This window comes from Staurois parvus, unplaced genomic scaffold (genome assembly GCF_062004578.1).
Source record: "Staurois parvus isolate SC_StPar_1 unplaced genomic scaffold, SC_StPar_1.0 ptg000463l, whole genome shotgun sequence".
In the NCBI taxonomy this organism is placed as follows: Eukaryota; Metazoa; Chordata; class Amphibia; order Anura; family Ranidae; genus Staurois; species Staurois parvus.
The window spans coordinates 62669-81689 of NW_028318259.1; the positions used below are offsets into that span (position 1 = coordinate 62669).

Consider the following 19021-nt stretch of genomic DNA (forward strand, 5'->3'; position numbering starts at 1 on the left):
CACCATGTATAATACATAAGGGGGGATATGACCTCCATGTATAATACATAAGGGGGATATGATCTCCATGTATAATACATAAGGTGGATATGATCTCCATGTATAATACATAAGGGGGATATGATCTCCATGTATAATACATAAGGGGGGATATGATCACCATGTATAATACATAAGAGGGATATGATCTCCATGTATAATACATAAGGGGGATATGATCTCCATGTATAATACATAAGGGGGGATATGATCTCCATGTATAATACATAAGGGGGATATGATCTCCATGTATAATACATAAGGGGGGATATGATCACCATGTATAATACATAAGGGGGGATATGATCTCCATGTATAATACATAAGGGGGATATGATCTCCATGTATAATACATAAGGGGTATATGATCTCCATGTATAATACATAAGGGGGGATATGATCACCATGTATAATACATAAGGGGGATATGATCTCCATGTACAATACATAAGGGGGGATATGATCTCCATGTATAATACATAAGGGGGGATATGATCTCCATGTATAATACATAAGGAGGGATATGATCTCCATGTATAATACATAAGGGGGGGATATGATCACCATGTATAATACATAAGGGGGGGATATGATCACCATGTATAATACATAAGGGGGGATATGATCACCATGTATAATACATAAGGGGGGATATGATCACCATGTATAATACATAAGGGGGGGATATGATCTCCATGTATAATACATAAGGGGGATATGATCTCCATGTATAATACATAAGGGGGATATGATCTCCATGTATAATACATAAGGGGGGATATGATCACCATGTATAATACATAAGAGGGATATGATCTCCATGTATAATACGTAAGGGGGGATATGATCACCATGTATAATACATAAGGGGGATATGATCTCCATGTATAATACATAAGGGGGATATGATCTCCATGTATAATACATAAGGGGGGATATGATCACCATGTATAATACATAAGGGGGGATATGATCTCCATGTATAATACATAAGGGGGGATATGATCTCCATGTATAATACATAAGGGGGATATGATCTCCATGTATAATACATAAGGGGGATATGATCTCCATGTATAATACGTAAGGGGGGATATGATCTCCATGTATAATACGTAAGGGGGGATATGATCTCCATGTATAATACATAAGGGGGGATATGATCACCATGTATAATACATAAGGGGGGATATGATCTCCATGTATAATACATAAGGGGGATATGATCTCCATGTATAATACATAAGGGGGGGATATGATCTCCATGTATAATACATAAGGGGGGGATATGATCTCCATGTATAATACATAAGGGGGGATATGATCTCCATGTATAATACATAAGGGGGGATATGATCTCCATGTATAATACATAAGGGGGGATATGATCTCCATGTATAATACATAAGGGGGGGATATGATCTCCATGTATAATACATAAGGGGGGGATATGATCACCATGTATAATACATAAGGGGGGGATATGATCACCATGTATAATACATAAGGGGGGATATGATCTCCATGTATAATACATAAGGGGGGGATATGATCTCCATGTATAATACATAAGGGGGATATGATCTCCATGTATAATACATAAGGGGGGGATATGATCTCCATGTATAATACATAAGGGGGAATATGATCTCCATGTATAATACATAAGGGGGGATATGATCTCCATGTATAATACATAAGGGGGGATATGATCTCCATGTATAATACATAAGGGGGGATATGATCACCATGTATAATACATAAGGGGGGATATGATCACCATGTATAATACATAAGGGGGGATATGATCTCCATGTATAATACATCAGTGGTTCATATAGTGAACTCGGTGTAGAGTTATTCCCCCTGAGGTCATCACAGAGGACAAGGGGGCGCTCTTTATGTCTGGAGGAAAAGAGATGTAATCTCCAAACACGGAAAGGTTTCTTCACAGAAAGAGCTGTGAAAATGTGGAAAAGACTCCCTCAAGAGTTGGTTGTGGTCAGCTCAGTGGATTGCTGTAGGAAAGTCCTGGATTCTTTCTTGGATACACAGAATATAACTGGATATAACATTTATAGGTAAAGTTGATCCAGGGAATATCCGATTGCCTCTCGGGGGATCAGGAAGGAATTGTTTCCCCAGCAGGAGCAAAGTGGATCATGCTTTGCTGGGTTTTTTTGCCTTCCTCTGGATCAACTGTGGGTGTAGGATTATAACTTTTTTTTTTTTTTAATGGTTGAACTGGATGGACTTTTGTCTTTTTTCAGCCAGACTAACTATGTAACTATGTGATTGCAGAGTTCTTGGTCTTAGAGCTGGTGGAGGACAGTTGCAGCATATAGATGAGAATGCATGTTTTTTCAGTAACCTCAAACTTCTCCTTTACAAAAGGTCTGTTGATTCATCTAGCATTTACTTCCTGGAATCCATCTGCCCTTAGCTCCGGTATGCAGGTGGGAAGGTGTGCTTAGCTGAGAAAGCCCCCCCCCCTCTCCAATTACAGATGAAAGAAGAAAAACTGTTCAGAAAGACTTCAAAGGAGGTATTACATCATTTTGGCCTAGGCCAGAAACCAGGAAGCAACTGATGAAATGTAAAAACAAAACGTTTATATATATATATTGTATATTATCCTATCCATTTACTAATGCTAGCAGCATAATGATTAAAAACAGTTCATGTTGACTGAGAGAGTTTAGTTTTGCTTTAGTTCACACTATAGAAACGCAGTCCAGATGTGTTCAGGACGTGTTTTTGCATGCATGTTTTTGACGCGTTTTGGCATGTTACGGTGCATTTTTTTATGTGTTTTTGATGCATTCCAGTGCGTTTTTTAATGCATTCCAGTTAATTTTTTCCCCTATCTTTTTCTTCAATCCAAATAGGGACATGTGCGTTACAGTGCGTTTTAGGTGTGTTTTGGTGCATTCCAGTGCGTTTTTGATGCATTTTACCGCGTTCCAGTGCAGTTCTGTGCAGAAAAAATACAGACTGTTATTCTTTTTTTTCTGCAAGCAGAATGCACTGGAACTGCAAGCACTGAACTATGACATTCACAACCATATAGAGGTGAGTGGGTGGAGGGAGCGCTAAGACGCATCTACCCTGTGTGCGTTTGGGGATGGACCATCAGCAATAGGGGTTAGTAGAATATCCATTTGGAGGTGGTGTCCAAGTCCATCTGTAGTGGGGGGGCTTGTAGTAGTATGGACTTGTCCAAGGAGGCAGCCGGCTGTAAGAGCTTGTAGATACTCCTATTGCAGGTAGAGAAGAGACGTCAGCGCCACTCTAAGTGTAGATGGTTAAAATCAGGCAGATTTAATGGTAAAATTGCACTCACATAGATAGGTAACGAGTAGGCATGTCAAGTGATGGAGGTCCAGTGGGAGCATCAGGTCCTTTGGCCGCGCTCTGGGTGTTTTTCCGCTGCTCCGGTGGTGTCCACGGCTCGGGGGGTAGCAGAGGGGCAGGGATGATGTCATCGCAGGGATGATGTCACCGCATGGACCGGGTTTCCAAGATGGCCATCTTGGAAAAGGACTTGATGCTCCCACTGGACCTCCATAACTTGACATGCCTACTTGTTACCTACCTAAGTGACTTCAATTTTACCATTAAATCTGCCAGATTTTAACCGTCTACACCAGTGGTTCTCAACCTCGTGACCCCTTTGGGGGTCGAACGACCCTTTCACAGGGGTCCCCTAAGACCATCAGAAAACACATATTTCTAATGTGTAAAGAGCAGCTACTGTGTAGAAAGCAGCTACTGTGTTGAAAGCAGCTACTGTGTTGAAAGCAGCTGCTGTGTTAAAAGCAGCTACTGTGTTGAAAGCAGCAGTGTTGGAGGTAAAACGACACTCATGAATTATAATTACTGGGTAAATAATTTTATGGTTGGGGGGTCACCACAACATGAGGAACTGTATTAAAGGGTCACGGCATTAGGAAGGTTGAGAACCACTGGTCTACACTTAGTGTGGCGCTGCCTTCTCTCTTCTCTATTCACAACTATATAACCTACTTTCTGTGCATTTTGAATGCAGGAAAAAAGCAACTGAAAGGCAAGGAGTGTGAACTGGCCCTTAAAATATATTGTACTTCTACTTAAAATAACTTAGCAATAACTTAAATATATTTCCAAGGTAAGGCAGAACATGCTTTCTATCACAGTATGTATAAAGTCATAATATTCACAGGTAACGTTTGATGTTCTCAACCTTCTTAATATGCTCATCGACTTTCTTAAAATACTGAAAGCGCCTAAAGTACCTATTAGCAAAAGACTAATATTGGCTGAGGAACGGAGGATTACAATCTGCAGACTGCCAAAGGTCCTCTATGTGTAGGCAGCTGCAGTTAGCTACTTTGCCACTAGGTGGCTCTGTATCAGAATACTCTCTGCTTGCAGCAGACAGTGTCACCAGGTGCTAGGCCCCTTTGGTTGCAGCCCTCCTGCAGTGATGTCATGGGTGACCACACAGAAGTCAGGCTGGGAGGAGCCGTAGGTCTTTTGGGACATGGGAGCCAGATACCCCTCATCAGCAAGGATATAACCAGCATGTGTAGGCCCTGGACAGGTCAGGAGGCTGGGGAGGAGTAGACCTGCACCCAGAAGAGCCATCTGTAGACTTTCTGTCCTTTATGAAGGTGGAGGCTGCAGTAGATAGGCACTTTAGGCAAGGCCAAGAGTTCCCAGAGTGAGGCTGCTTCCCTGGAGGAAAGGAGGAGAGACTGTTCGTGGGAGATGGCTGCTAAAAGTGCTGCATATGCTTTCACATGCAGTTACTGTGGACCGTCCATTAATTGTGCTTGACAATGTATTGCCTAAGGAATGTATGTCAATGTGATGTGACTGTTATGCCATTCCTTGAATCCCATCAGTAAAGTGCAGAAAATCTACTTGTGTGGAAATTCCTTTCTTGGGATATAAAGGTCAACGGACGGAATGTCGTGTGGAGGCTTCTGGCATGGAATTGGGTAAACTAAGGTGGATTGTTTGGCTTGTTTGCAGCAGCCAGTGTCACCAGGTGCTAGGCCCCGTTTAAGTACAGCCCTCCTGCAGTGATGTCATGGGTGACTCAGTAACCACTTAGAAGTCAGGCTGGGTAGGTCTCTTGGGGCATGGGAGCCAGATACCCCACATCAGCAAGGATATAACCAGCATGTGTAGCCCCTGGACAGTGCAGGAAGCCGGGGAGGAGCAGACCTGCACCCAGAAGAGCCGTCTGTAGACTTTCTGCCCCTTATGAAGGTGGGGGCTAGGGTAGATTGTAAAAAGGCCTTTTAGGCCAGGCCAAGAGTTCCTTGAGTGAGGCTGCTTCCCGGGAGGGTGTACCTATGGAGGAGGTGACCACAGCCCTAATGACCCCAGGTGGAAGGAGAGACTGTTCGTGGGAGATGGCTGCTAAAAGTACTGCATATGCTTTCACATGCAACTACTGTGGACCGTCCATTAAATGTGATTGACAATGTATTGTCTAAGGAATGTTATGTGACTGTTATGCCATTCCTTGAATCCCATCAGTAAAGTGCAGCAAATCTACTCATGTGTGGAGATTCCTTCCTCGGGATATAAAGGTCAACGGACGGAATGTCGTGTGGAGGCTACTGGCCTGGAATGGAGTACAATAAGTTGGAGGGTTCGGCCTCATCAGGACATGCAGTGTTCTAGCAGGACAGGAGTGGAAGTAGGGATTTGTGCAATTCTAGCCAATCACTAAGCCCCTCTTACAAATGTCATCCTGAGACGTCTTTGTTTAGATCCCTTCAAAGTCACAAGGTTGAGAACATTTCAACATGAGACATTTCAAATAAAATAATGGATAATATTTTAGACTAATCCATTTGTTCTTCATTCTCCGAAAGAAAAAAAAAATTGTTTCTATGATGGGTATAAGGTGGTCAGACAGGCAGCTTTAGGACTCTTTCACACCGCCAGCCAGGAAACAGTAAAAACAATATTATTCTTTCATAAAACATAGCATGGTTCAGGAAAATACCACATTATGGTCACTAGAGTCACTAGATGAAACTGATGGTCAAAGTAAGAAATGCTTTCTGTATTTGCTATGATCCATAGCTCCAGCTAGTGGCCACAATGCAGCATTTTCCTAAACCACTCTATTTCACACACAAGGAATGTACCAGAAGTTTCACTGGATAAAGTGCTTTTTTTGTAAATACACCCCAGTAAAACAGACATTTGCTTCAGGTGGATGAATTACAATCAGCACCTGTTTTCTAATTCTTTTGAATAGTTGAACAGTCCAATAATTTGGATAGAAGCAGTAGAAAGAAAGGCAGATTTCCGAATTCCCAATGGCGAAAATCCAATCCTAGAGCATGCTCCTCACAACCAGCGACTCCAACACACTCATGCAGGTTAACCATCTAAACGTGGAGGCTCTTGTGTCTGCTCCAATCTTACCTGAGGCTTAGGATTTGCATAGACTTAGGAGACTCTGGAGGTCCAGATGTCAGCTCCAACCAGAGGCTTCGGATTTGGTCATACTTGAAAGCCTCTGGAGATTCCCAGTGTCTGCTGCAACCTGAGGCTTCAGATTTTGTCATACTTGAAAGCCTCTGGAGATTCCCAGTGTCTGCTCCAACCCAAAGGTTTTTGATTTGGTTATACTTGAGAGCCTCTGGAGGTTCTTGTGTCTGCTCCAAGCCGAGGCTTTGGATTTTGTCATACTTGAGAGCTTCTAGAGGTTGCAGTGCCTGCTCAAAGCTGAGGCTTTGGATTTTGTCATACTTGAGAGCCTCTGAAGGTTCCAGTGTCTGTTCCAAATCGAGGTTTTGGATTTGGTTATACTTGAGAGTCTCTGGAAGTTCCAGTGTCTGCTCCAATCTGAGGATTTGGATTTTGTCATACTTGAGAGCTTCTAGAGGTTGCAGTGCCTGCTCCAACCAAAGGTTCCGGATTTAGTCAGACTTGAGAGCCTCTGGCGGTTCATGTATCTGCTATGCTATACCTTTCCAACCTGGCCTAACCTTTTTGGGTTGCTTAGGAATTGGCCAGCTGTTGAACCTGAAAACCTTTTTTTCATAGTCCTACATCTGACACATCTTTCCGAGTGGATGCAAATCAACATTACTTGGTGGACAATATGGTAAGTAAAATATTGGGCAGGGAAAAATTTTAGAAGAATACCTGACTAGCATGTAGAAATGCTGGCCTGGCAAAAGCATGAGTAAGGTGCAGATGGCCTTATTCCCTGCATAAGAAAATCTGACACATTCAGAAATGGAAAAGGAAAGAAGCTAATAAACGTCCCATGAAAGAGTTCCATGGGACAAAGTAAAGAGGTTACCAGTCCCTCCAACAGTCCAGCATCTCACCAACTTGGTCTCATGCAATAGGGATTCCATTACATATTAAATCGTTAGCAACATTTTCTTTACATCCCCTAAGGTCCATCTTGTCCAGGACATGGAAGACCTTCCTCATAGAGGCACTCTGACCATTCTGAATTCTCCACAGGAGGAACATTTGATAGCTAGCTTCTCGAAAGGTCTTGTGATCTAGGAGGGTTAATTCAATATCTGCTTCACTTAGTCCCAGACGCCTCATCATGTCTTTCCACCTGACCGGGGGAACATGTTCTTTGAGACAGCTGTAGCATTCGAGCCATTCTATAAGAAAATAGAAAATAACATATAGTACAGCTAACAGTGATGAACTAACTGGCTTCCACAAGTCAAAGCTTCTGAAGAATTGGGGTGGTTTAACCTGAACCTGAGTTATGGCAAACAAGGCAATCCTCTCTTCATCTGGTCTGGTTTGTTCAGTGAAAGGGTACGATCGTTGCCTATTTACTTTCAGCTTGAGCTGTTGAGCTCTGTAATCCACCTGCTGGCTGGATAGAAGCCTACATTCTATTCATATCCAAAATTTCGTATTTACCTGAGTTCATAAAGTACAGGCCAAAGCCAAGGTCTGCCTGCAGCCAGGGGTCTCCAAACTTTCTAAACAAAGGGCCAATTTACTATCCTTCAGAAGGGCCGGAGTGTAACCAGCGGGAGTAGAAAATGTACTTGTGGTGGTAACAATGCCCCATTAGAATAGTGTTCCATCATTGGTGTCAGTGGGAGGAATAGTGCCCCAGCGTGGTGTCAGTGGGAGGAACAGTGTCCCATTATCAGTGTCAGCGGGAGGAATATTGTCCCATTATCCATGTCTGTGGGAGGAATAGTGTCCCATCGTTAGTGTCCGTGGGAGGAATAGTGGCCCATCGTTGGTGTCAGTGGGAGGAATAGTGGCCCATCATTGGTGTCAGTGGGAGGAATAGTGCCCCATCATTGGTGTCAGTGGGAGGAATAGTGCCCCATCATTGGTGTCAGTGGGAGGAATAGTGTCCCATCATTGGTGTCAGTGGGAGGAATAGTGCCCCATCGTTGGTGTCAGTGGGAGGAATAGTGTCCCAGCATTTGTGTCAGTGGGAGGAATAGTACCCCACTGTTGGTGTCAGTGTCACGAATTATGCCCCATTGTTGGTGTCAGTGGCAGGAATTATGCCCCATTGTTGGTGTCTGCTCATTTACTAAGCTCTGGAGCAACTGCATTTGCAAAGTGCACAGACTATTTGCCTTTAGTAAATCACCCCTATGTATACAGTAATGTTAGGAAAGAATCCACATGTATTTTGCTCACCTTCGTCAGTTAGTATTTTGTCACTTTTGAATTCCATCTACAAATTCAGAAGAAAGAAAAAGTATTGTTTAGATTTAGAGTAAAAAGTCATCAAGTCTTCAATATAATAATCAAAAGAAAAACACTCAAACAAGTAAGATATTATATCAAACTTCATATTTAAGTCTCCAAGACTTCTCCTGGGCGTCACCCATCCTCTGGAACTTCTGGAACTCCCTACCCCAATCTATCAGATTATCACCTACTCTACTTACCTTTCGGCGTTCACTGAAAACCTATCTCTTCAGGGAAGCCTATCCCGCGCTCTGCTAATTCTGGAATCCTCTACTCTTCCAACCAGTCCATCCCCCACAGTGATTACCTACTGTACCATTCACCCCTCCCTCCTAGATTGTAAGCTCCAAGGATCAGGGCCCTCCTATCCCTCTTGTATTGAACTGTATTGTTGCTGTATTGTCTCCCTTTATATTGTAAAGTGCTGAGCAAACTGTTGGCGCTATATAAATCCTGTATAATAATAATATTTACATGTCATGATACTTCCCTGCATTTTTTTTTTCAGTGGAAATCTCATAATTGGTTAGTTTTTGTCATTCCCCCGGGAGTTCCTTCTTTGCTGGACAACATGGTAAATAATAGACAGGAACAGTTGTCCCCAGTTGTCCCTTACTGGAAAAGTTTGGATTTCCCATCACTCTGTGTCAGTGGTCATCAGCATGAATAGAGAGGACAAATCAGTCAGGGGTTCTAATCCATCCCTTCTAGAGGAACCAGTCTCTTTGTAGATAAGTAAAGCATGTCAAGTTGGAGAGAAGTCGAAGAGCTGACTAATCCAACCTACTAAAGCAGTGGTCTCCAAACTGCGGCCCGGGGGCTGGATGTGGCTCTTTGCTTGCTTTTATCTGGCCCTTGGGGCACTATTCCTCCCACTGACACCAAAAATGAGGCATTATTTCTTGCTACTGACACCAACAATGAGGCACTTTTCCTCCAACTAATATCAATGATCAAAATATCAATACTAAAAATCCCAAATACCACCTAAAGAAAGCTCTATTTGAGTGAAAAAAAAAGATCTAAATTTACAGTGTTGCATGACCGCGCAATTGACAGTTAAAGTAGCGCAGTGCCAAATAGAAATAAAATGCTATGGTCATGAAGGGGGTAAAATCTTCCAGGGCTCAAGTGGTTAATGACACTTGGTCCATACAGAGGACAGTAAAGTCACTTACTCTAAGGCAGACACAGGTACAAGTCTCTAAATTGGGTCCATTTTTATCTGTAGGATCCATGGTCAATGGTTCTTCCTCTTCACAGCCGGGTTCCATCACACCGCACTGATTACTTTTTCTAACTTGAATAAAATCCTCTTTATCTTGCTGTCCCAGAGGAATATATGGCTGAAATAAAAAGAACTGCAGTTATGAATTATAAAAGGGTTAAAACCTAACTCCAGCCCAGACCTTTTGACACCCATCAACTAGACAATATGTGAGGGGACATCTAGCTCCTGGTTCTTCCCAAATATATTGACATATATTTCAAATACTATAATTTTGACTGTATTCAATATATTTGAAAAAAAAAAAAAAAATTATATATATATATATATATATATATATTGAAGTGTGTTTGTATATATTTTAAAAAATATATTTAAAAAAATGTAAAATATATTTTCAAATATACTGTATGTCTTTAAAAATACATTTAATCTACATTTTTGGAATGCATTTACAAGTATATGTAAAAATATATGGTAAAATGACTTTTTTCTATGTTAAAAAAAATCTGAAGAATATATTTAAAAAATATATATTTAAAAAAAAAAAACACATTTCAACATACAGTGTGTATATATATATATATATATGGGCAGCACTCTGGCTAAATGTGAGCAGCACAATGGCTAAATGGTTAGCACTTCCGCCTGGCAGTGCTCGGGTCACTGGTTCAAATCACAACCACGGCACCACCTGCCTGGAGTTTGCATGTTCTCCCTGTGACTGCATGGGTTTCCTCCCACACTCCAAAGACATGCTGGAAGGTGAATTGGTTCCTGTCTAAATTGTCCTGTGTATGTATGAATGTGAGTTAGGGACCTTAGATAGTACTGGTGGTGGACTGACAACTCATGGGGCCCCTGGGCAATAGGGGATCATGGGGCCCCTGTGTCCTTGCCCAAACTAAAAAAAGCCTATGATAAAGGTACCAGGGGCATCTCATGGGGCCCCCCACTGACCCTGGGTCCTTGGGCAGTGCCTGAGTTACCAAATGGTCAGTCCGCCCCTGGATAGTGCACCCCTTGAGGGTTAGGGACTGATGTGAATGTACAATATATATGTAAAGTGCTGTGTAAATTGACAGTGCTATATAAGTATATTGAATATTGTAGCATTTCAAATATATGTCAATATATTTGGGAAGAATATTTTTAAACTTTGTTTAAAATATATTTTTCTTCCATGTGGATTAGCTTGCCTTTATTCGTCCCTTGGGGCACTATTCCTCCCACTTATACATGGAACTGTTGCTTCCACTAATATCAATAGCGGGGCACTATTCCTCCCCCTGACACGGACAATGAGTCACTATTCCTCCAACCAACATGAACAATGAGGCACTATCCCTCCCATTGACACCAAGGATAGGTCACTACTCCTCCTACCAACCACAGGTGCCATGTAATTTTTTTTTAATCCCACTGATTGCCAAGCCTGAGGCATTGCTTGCTCCCACTGACACCAAGATGGTTTCTACTCCCATTGACCACAGCCTGCACCCTCTGAAGTCTGAAGGACAGTAAATGGCCCTTTGCTTGGAAACCCCAGAGTAGGGTGAAGTTACCAGATTTTCCAAATGAAGTCCGGGGATACCCTAATGTCTAAGCCCACCTTTAACCACACTCATACCCCCCATCTGGGATCTCCTCTTCTTTGTGTTGAGTAGGACTGAGGTCTGGGCTATATGCAGGACCCTCAAGTTCCTCCACACCAAACTCATCAAACCGTGTCTTTACAGAGCTGGCTTTGTACAGAGGGGCACAGTCATGGAGGAACAAGAAAGGGTCTTCCCCAAACTGTTATCATAATCTTTGAGGAATACAGTTGTTTAAATGTCCTTGTATGCTATAGCATTCATATTATCCTTCTCTGGAAACACCTGCATATAATAATTTGAATTTTTATTTTACTTTTGCTATGCAGAGCCATACAAAGCAGTGTGCAGGAGCTGACAGGGGAGATATATACTGGAATTTTATTTATTTTTTACTAGTAATGGTGGCGATCAGCGAATTATAGCGGGACTGCAGTTGGCGCCTCCTACCCAGAAATGTAAATCACTAATATATATGTGATTTTGCGCAGCCCTGCTGCCCTGTAGCAGTAGTTCTACTATAGGGCAGCGGGCAAGTGGTTAAACAATGAATACAAAACCCACACCCTGGATCAAAGAACTGACTAACCAGAAATATAAGCCTTATCACAAGTTCTAAATGGCCGCTATGAATGCGCACTTGTGCGCACACGGTATATAATCTGAACTTTGCCTGCAAAGCTAATTACAGTGGTTGTAAACCCTTCCATGTACCCAGAGAAATGATTAACCACATGCCGCCCAGCCACTGTAGAAATACGTTGGCAGGGTGGCACGGCTGGGCAAAACCACGTTTTAAAACGTGTGTTTTTTTCAAAACAGGTAGGGGGCGTGCGCAAGGCGCGCCTCTGCCCTACCTGTCCCGCCGATCACGGCCGCTGATGTCAGTCGCTGGGTCACAGGCGGTCGTTACCGGCTGTGTCCCGGCGATTAGCGGCAATCACTGACAGAGAGCAGGGCTGCAGTAGCTCTGCTCTCTGCCAGTTCCCTGTCAGCTCCTGACTGGCTGATCGGGAGAGAAGAGTTTATCTCTCCCGATCAGCATGTTCCCTGCAGTACACACCCCCGCCCCCTAGTAAAACACTCCCCTCACACAGTTAACCCTTTCACTGAATAATAAAGTTAACCCCTTCCTCCCCAGTGCCATTAGTACAGTGTCAGTGGTTTTTTTTTGCACTGACCGCTGTATTGGTGTCACTGGGGACGTCAGTGAACCCAAGTCAATTCCCCCCCAGTGTCAGAATGTCCGCCGCAGTCCCGCAGTCCCGCCATAAGTCGCTGATCGCCGCCATAAGTCGCTGATCGCTGCCATTATTAGTATAAAAAACTAAAAATCCCAGTATCTTTCCCGCCATTTGTAAACGCTATAACTTTCACGTAAACCAATTAATTTACACGTATTGGGTTTTTTTTTTAGCAAAGACATGTCGCAGAATGCATTTTGGCAGAAATTTATGACTAAATTTGATTTTTACATTTTTTTTTACTGGACATGTTTTATAGCAAAAAGTCCAAAATATTGTTTTTTTTCCTCAAAATTGTCAGGCTTTTTTTTTTATAGCGCAAAAAATAAAAACCGCACAGGTGATCAAATACCACCGAAAGAAAGCTCAATTTGTGGGAAAAAAAGGATGTAAATTTCATTTATGTACCGTATTGCATGACCGCGCAATTGTCCGTTAAACTAGCGCAGCGCTGTATAGCAATAAAATGGTGTAAATTGCAGTATCTATACCATAGTTTGTAGACGCTATAACTTCCACACAAAGCAATCAATATACACTTATTGGGATTTTTTTTACCAAAAACATGGAGCAGAATACATTTTGGCCTAAATTTATAACTAACTTTGAGTTTACTATATATTTTTTAGAGCTGAAAGTAAAAAATATCGTTTTTCTTCAAAATTTTTGGTCTTTTTTTGTTTATAGCGTGAAAAATAACAAGCGCACAGGTGATCAAATACCACCGAAAGAAAGCTCCATTTGTATGAAAAAAAGGATGTAAATTTTGGGCTTTCAATCACCTGCTGTGTCCTGGGGGGGGGGGGGGCTGGGCTGTCCCAGGACCCCTTGGTGTTGGCATAGACTGTCAGCAGTGACTCATGCAGATAACAGAGGAAGAGAGAGGAGACAGAATTCACACTAGGTGCTTTGGATGGAGGCAAGTACACATTATAGAAGGATAAGCTTTATTCATTTTACATTTCAAAGGATTGCAAACACATAAGGAGAGCTAAATCATGAGTGGAGGAGGGGTGAGCAGCACTTCGTCCCTTGAGTAAAGTGACTCACCTCTTATACATCATGACCCATAAACTTCCAGGACCCATAAACTTCCAGGACCCATTATCCTGCAACTCTCACCTATAGGAAGTGTCACATCTATAAAACCTATGGGGATTACTAACAGGCAGAAGAGCTGACAAAGGAATGGAGCTACATTAAAACTAAACTCTGAGTAAACAGCTAAATACAGAGATTAAATGCATATATGAAAGTTGTTTCACCTGCCAAAGGATTTGCATTTCTGTCCATCCAGTTCTGAAGTTTACAACGTTCTGCCTCATAGCACAGCCCTTTGTAGCAGGGGACCTGATCTTTCTCAGCTGCAGTTTCACTTTCACTTACAGGTCTCCCCACCTCCACCCTGTGACTGGACAGTGAAAGGAGAAGCAGCACATTGCTGAGCTCATCTTTCACTCTGCTCTCTTCTCCTGTCAGCATCCTCCTTGGTATGCAGTACACCAGACTTGCTCTTTGTGCTGCTTCTTCGTCCCCCTCTCAGAACTCTGCTGTACAGGAACAGACAGCAGTTCCGGGCCACAGACCTCTAGCATTCAAGGTGAAAAGGCCAAAAAGCAGCCCCCTTCCCCTTAAGTTGTAAACTGTGTCACATGGGACATTACTCCCACAATCAACTTTATATCAATCTCCTATTCCCCCCCCCCCCCCTCTAACAAATTTGGATATTTTTTTTTAATTTTTTGGGGACCTCTCTGTGACATAAATGTGACATAAATGTACAGATTTCAGTAGATAAGATGTGACCTGTAGCAATATATAGTCGTAAATGTAGTTGCATGCCTTGTCATTAAAGAAATATTCAGTCAGAGGTATTCAGACACAGATGGTCACTAATTAGCATCTGAAGTGATCTAGCTTCCTCTGGATGTGACACCTAAGTGCCAATAAGATTTTTTCTATAATCAGACTTTGCCACCTTCCTGAAGTAAAAGAGCAAACGGCTGGAGACAGGTTGGCTTCATGACAGCAGGAGACCAGAACTTTAAAGTATATACATACATCAAAGGAGTATGTTTCATCCCTCATACAAGCTAAAATATTAGTTGCAGAGAGATGAAAATACTTTCTTCTGATGGGGCACTCTGTGGGCTGCATCAGCATATAAAAACTATATTTGTGGCATATGTAGAATGCCAGGAAAATGCAGGAAATGGTTATGTGGCGCTGGAGTGCGATAGCGGAACAGCGATTGGTACTGTTGCTATTGGGCTGATGCGCTGGTGTCGGAAATTCAATCCCCGACTTGGTGATTCAAGCTGGTCTTGGTCCAATTGACTTTGGGCAGTTCAGCACCCAGAACAGCCTGTGGGCAGGTACAGGAACACCCCCCAGAGGTAATTGGCCCAGGACTCATGTCCAGCCCATGTCCATGTTCCCATAAATTGAGGACTGGAGATATGGACATTGTGAGTCGTATGGAGTCGGTTCTATTTGACTGACGGATTGCTGACTCTCTGACTTGCTCCAGTCGCAGGATAAATCTTGGTAAAAGTTTTATTTCTGTTTTTTATTCCCTTTTATTTGATAGTGAATAGTCTATGTGTGTCTTCTCGTATTTTTTGTATTTTTTATAACTTTTTATACTTTGTACATATTTTATGCACCGCCCACTTTCGGAATATTAAATCTTAAAATTAATAAGTGACTTCTGTGTATTTAAGCACGGGCTCATATCTTCGGAGAGATTAGATTGGATTGTATATTAGTGCCTTTATATGCTCGGTCAAGCTCATTGCCAATCTGTATGCAATTGCGCTGCGTGTTGGCAGATTGCGTGCAGATTGTAAACGGTAACAGATCTACCAGACGGAGATCTGGGTGTGTGTGGTGTCCCAACAGACCGTTCTGCGGATAAACTGTTGGGTGCTGGCCAGCTACCATTTGTGGTGTGTCTGGTGTGGGGGTGTGTGGACAGTGGAAGAGTGATTAACGCCGGGGTTCTAGCTGTTGGATAGCTGGAGGGATCCTAGAAGGGTGTGTGATTGCTAAGCTGCTCCTCAACTCTAAGCAGTGCACCAGATTGTATATAAGATTTGTATCTGCCAGTGTGTGGTCAGCCATCTGGATTGGAGTGGAGTCTCCCTCTGGTGGTGGCCAAGAGGTAGTGCGGGCTGTGAATAGTATCACGGCCGGTCTTATATACTGTTTTATATATTCAAAGTTAAGTCCCCCTTATTCCCTTTTACCCCAAGTCACGGCCGCACGTGCGCACCTCAGTTAGCTAGTCTCTGCGGGCGTGGCGTGTGGTTGGATCCGTGACACTCTCTCTTCACTTATTTCTGGTCTAGGCAAGAATGGCCTGTGCAGTGCCCTCAGCCTCCTGGCATACCCATATCACGGGTTCCAGGATACCACGGGACACTCTACACGCATGCGCCGCATCATCAGGGGGCTAGCAGTCTATTTATACACATCATCACGAGGCCATTGCATAACCTGGAAGAAAGAGCCAGTGGTCCCTGATGAAGATGGGAGTGCAGGACCTAGATGACCTCATGGGTTCACCTGCACCCAGAAACAGACCTGAGCTAATATTTCTGGGCTAGGCAAGAATGGCCTGTTTAGTGCCCTCAGCCTTCTGGCATACCCATATCATGGGTTCCAGGATACCACGGGACACTCTACAGCACCACATCATCAGGGGACTGGCAGTCTTTTTATGCAAATCATCACGAGGCCAATGCATAACCTGGAAGAAAGAGCCAGTGGCCCCTGATGATATCAGAAGAAGATGGTGGTGCAGGACCAAGTGGTGGTGGTGACACTGTGCAAAATTGCTTGTAAAATGTATGAACCTTGCCTGTCTGTAGGACTCAGGCTCACATTGTAAGGTGTCCATCTGTCTTCCCATACTCATAGACCCACCTAATGACTGACCATTACATTGAAGATGGCTGTTTCTCACTCCAAGCTGTTCATGGCTGATGGCAATCTAGATGGCCTCCTGGGTTCACCTGCACCCAGAAACAGACCTGAGCTAATATTTCTGGGCTAGGCAAGAATGGCCTGTGCAGTGCCCTTAGCCTCCTGGCATACCCATATGACAGGTTCCAGGATACCACGGGTCACTCTACAGCGCCGCATCATCAGGAGGCTGGCAGTCTATATATGCATATTATCACGAGGCCATTGCATAACCTGCAAGAAAGAGCCAGCGGCCCCTGATGATATCAGAAGAAGATGGCGGTGCAGGACCAAGTGGTGATGGTGACATTGCGCAAAATTGCTTGTAAAATGTATGAACCTTGCCTGTCTGTAGGACTCAAGCCCACATTGTAAGGTGTCCATCTGTCTTCCCATACTCATAGACCCACCTAATGACTGACCATTACATTGAAGATGGCTGTTTCTCACTCCAAGCTGTTGATTGCTGATGGCAATCTAGGTAGGTTCACCTGCACCCAGAAACAGACCTGAGCTAATACAAGTACATGACATATATGGGTTTGTAGGGGTAACATACAACTTGAGCTCCAAGGTTGTCCACTCGCTCCTGAGCTGGCTTGGTCAGGACAGCTACAACGCTGACAGTTTCCAGAGAGTCTTCTAAAGATGGCCTCTGCAAGGAGATTAATAGGGGTTAGGGCACATTCTACAACCACTATTATTATCTTAATATTTAATGTTTCTATATTAATTATTTTAATATTTAATACAATTTTTGATTATTTTAATATATTTAATATTTAAAAAATTGCTGTTTGAATGTCACAGTGTTTGCCCACCCGAATAATCCCTGGAATGTGTCTATGTTTACTTCCTATAATCGTCAGCTCCATCTAGTGGACATAATGTTGCATTTACCTGATTGCAGGGCCGTGGCTAAGGGGGTACCAGCAGTCCTCCTGTATGGGGCCCGGGCCAGCAGGGGGGGGTCCAGGCAGCTTGGTGAATCGGATGTGGACGGGGATGGTGATTGGAACGGCAGGGGGGCAATTACTGGAAATGATCCCCTGTATGGCTCTCTCTGCAGCAAAAAGCCATATAGGGGATCAATTCCAGTGATTAGCAACCCTCCCCCGCCCCCCTGTCACACCTTTTACCCTCCCTGTGCACCATACTTTTCACCCTGCTCAGGCCCCCCTGTGTGCCTCCTCAGTGCTGCCAGCTTCCCTCCTCTCCTTTCCACCAGCAGCTGCAAGCACACAATAGAATCCTTGATGGAAGATGGAGAGTGGGGGAAGGGTCTGGCATGTCACATTTACCAGCCCCTTCCTTTCCTGAATGAACACAATGAGTGATCAATACTGATCACTCACTGTCTTCATTCATACCTGAAGCATAGTAAACTGTGTTTTTTTTTTTTTTGGGAGGGAGGCCTGTCAGGTTGTCTGTATGGGGTCCCACGGTTTCTAACAGCAGCCCTGCCTGATTGAGGTAGTGCAGCAAAATACCACATTATGACCACTAGATGGAGCTGACAATCACAGGAAATAAACAACTTGGACACATTATTCTTGATGGCTGTGCAAATTTTGTGACACTCACAAGCATTTTTTTTTTCAAGAAATAGACCTCTAGGTGTATGTTAACCCCAAAAAATAAAACTGTCAATGTGCATTCCTCTTTTCATATCCATCGTAGCATGGTCAGTCTGTGTCCTTGCTCCTTTAATTGGGATTTTCAGGACGCTGTGTTGATACAAAGCATGCCTGTAGTCCTGTCATCAGCCTGACCTATCACAAGTGATCCTGCCAGTGACATATTTCATGTCCTGAGTGACAACCTTCACTCCCTGTACTGTGCCTGTGGAGGAGCAGCATTGTCTCCCATAGACAGTAAATGTGTAAGGACTACAGGTCACCTTCCCCTCTCAGTTCTATAACATAGGGGAGAGCTGTTCTGTAGTTCACATAGGAAAATCCAGGCAGGGCTGACAACACTGAAATTTTAGTGCAGCAAAGGCAGCATTGTCATCTTACTACCGTATATCTAAAGCTCTCAAACTTTTTGGCACGATCAACAGCAGTTTTTCTGTACTTGTAAAAAAAAAAAACATTGATTGAATGTACAATATATATATAGTATGTAAAACGCTGCGTAAATTGACTGCTATACAAATACCTGTAATAAATAATAAATATAGAAATGTAAGTATTTATGTTTTTCAGAAAATTACAGTATATTGTATATACATATAA

The 19021-nt window shown here is 43.1% G+C and overlaps 1 protein-coding gene across 1 annotated transcript in view; it reads right to left on the reverse strand.

Annotated features, from left to right (window-relative positions):
- Window positions 1-6194: 6194 nt before the first annotated feature.
- Window positions 6195-19021, reverse strand: part of LOC149452795 (tumor necrosis factor receptor superfamily member 10A-like) — a 32942-nt gene continuing 20115 nt past the window's right edge. The window contains exons 8-11 of the mRNA XM_089688943.1: window positions 17344-17439; window positions 9930-10097; window positions 8698-8734; window positions 6195-7679 (exon numbers count right to left, since the gene is read on the reverse strand). Coding sequence (XP_089545069.1) covers window positions 7396-7679; window positions 8698-8734; window positions 9930-10097; window positions 17344-17439 — 585 coding nt within the window. The 3' untranslated portion in view covers window positions 6195-7395. The remainder of the gene's footprint in view (window positions 7680-8697; window positions 8735-9929; window positions 10098-17343; window positions 17440-19021) is intronic.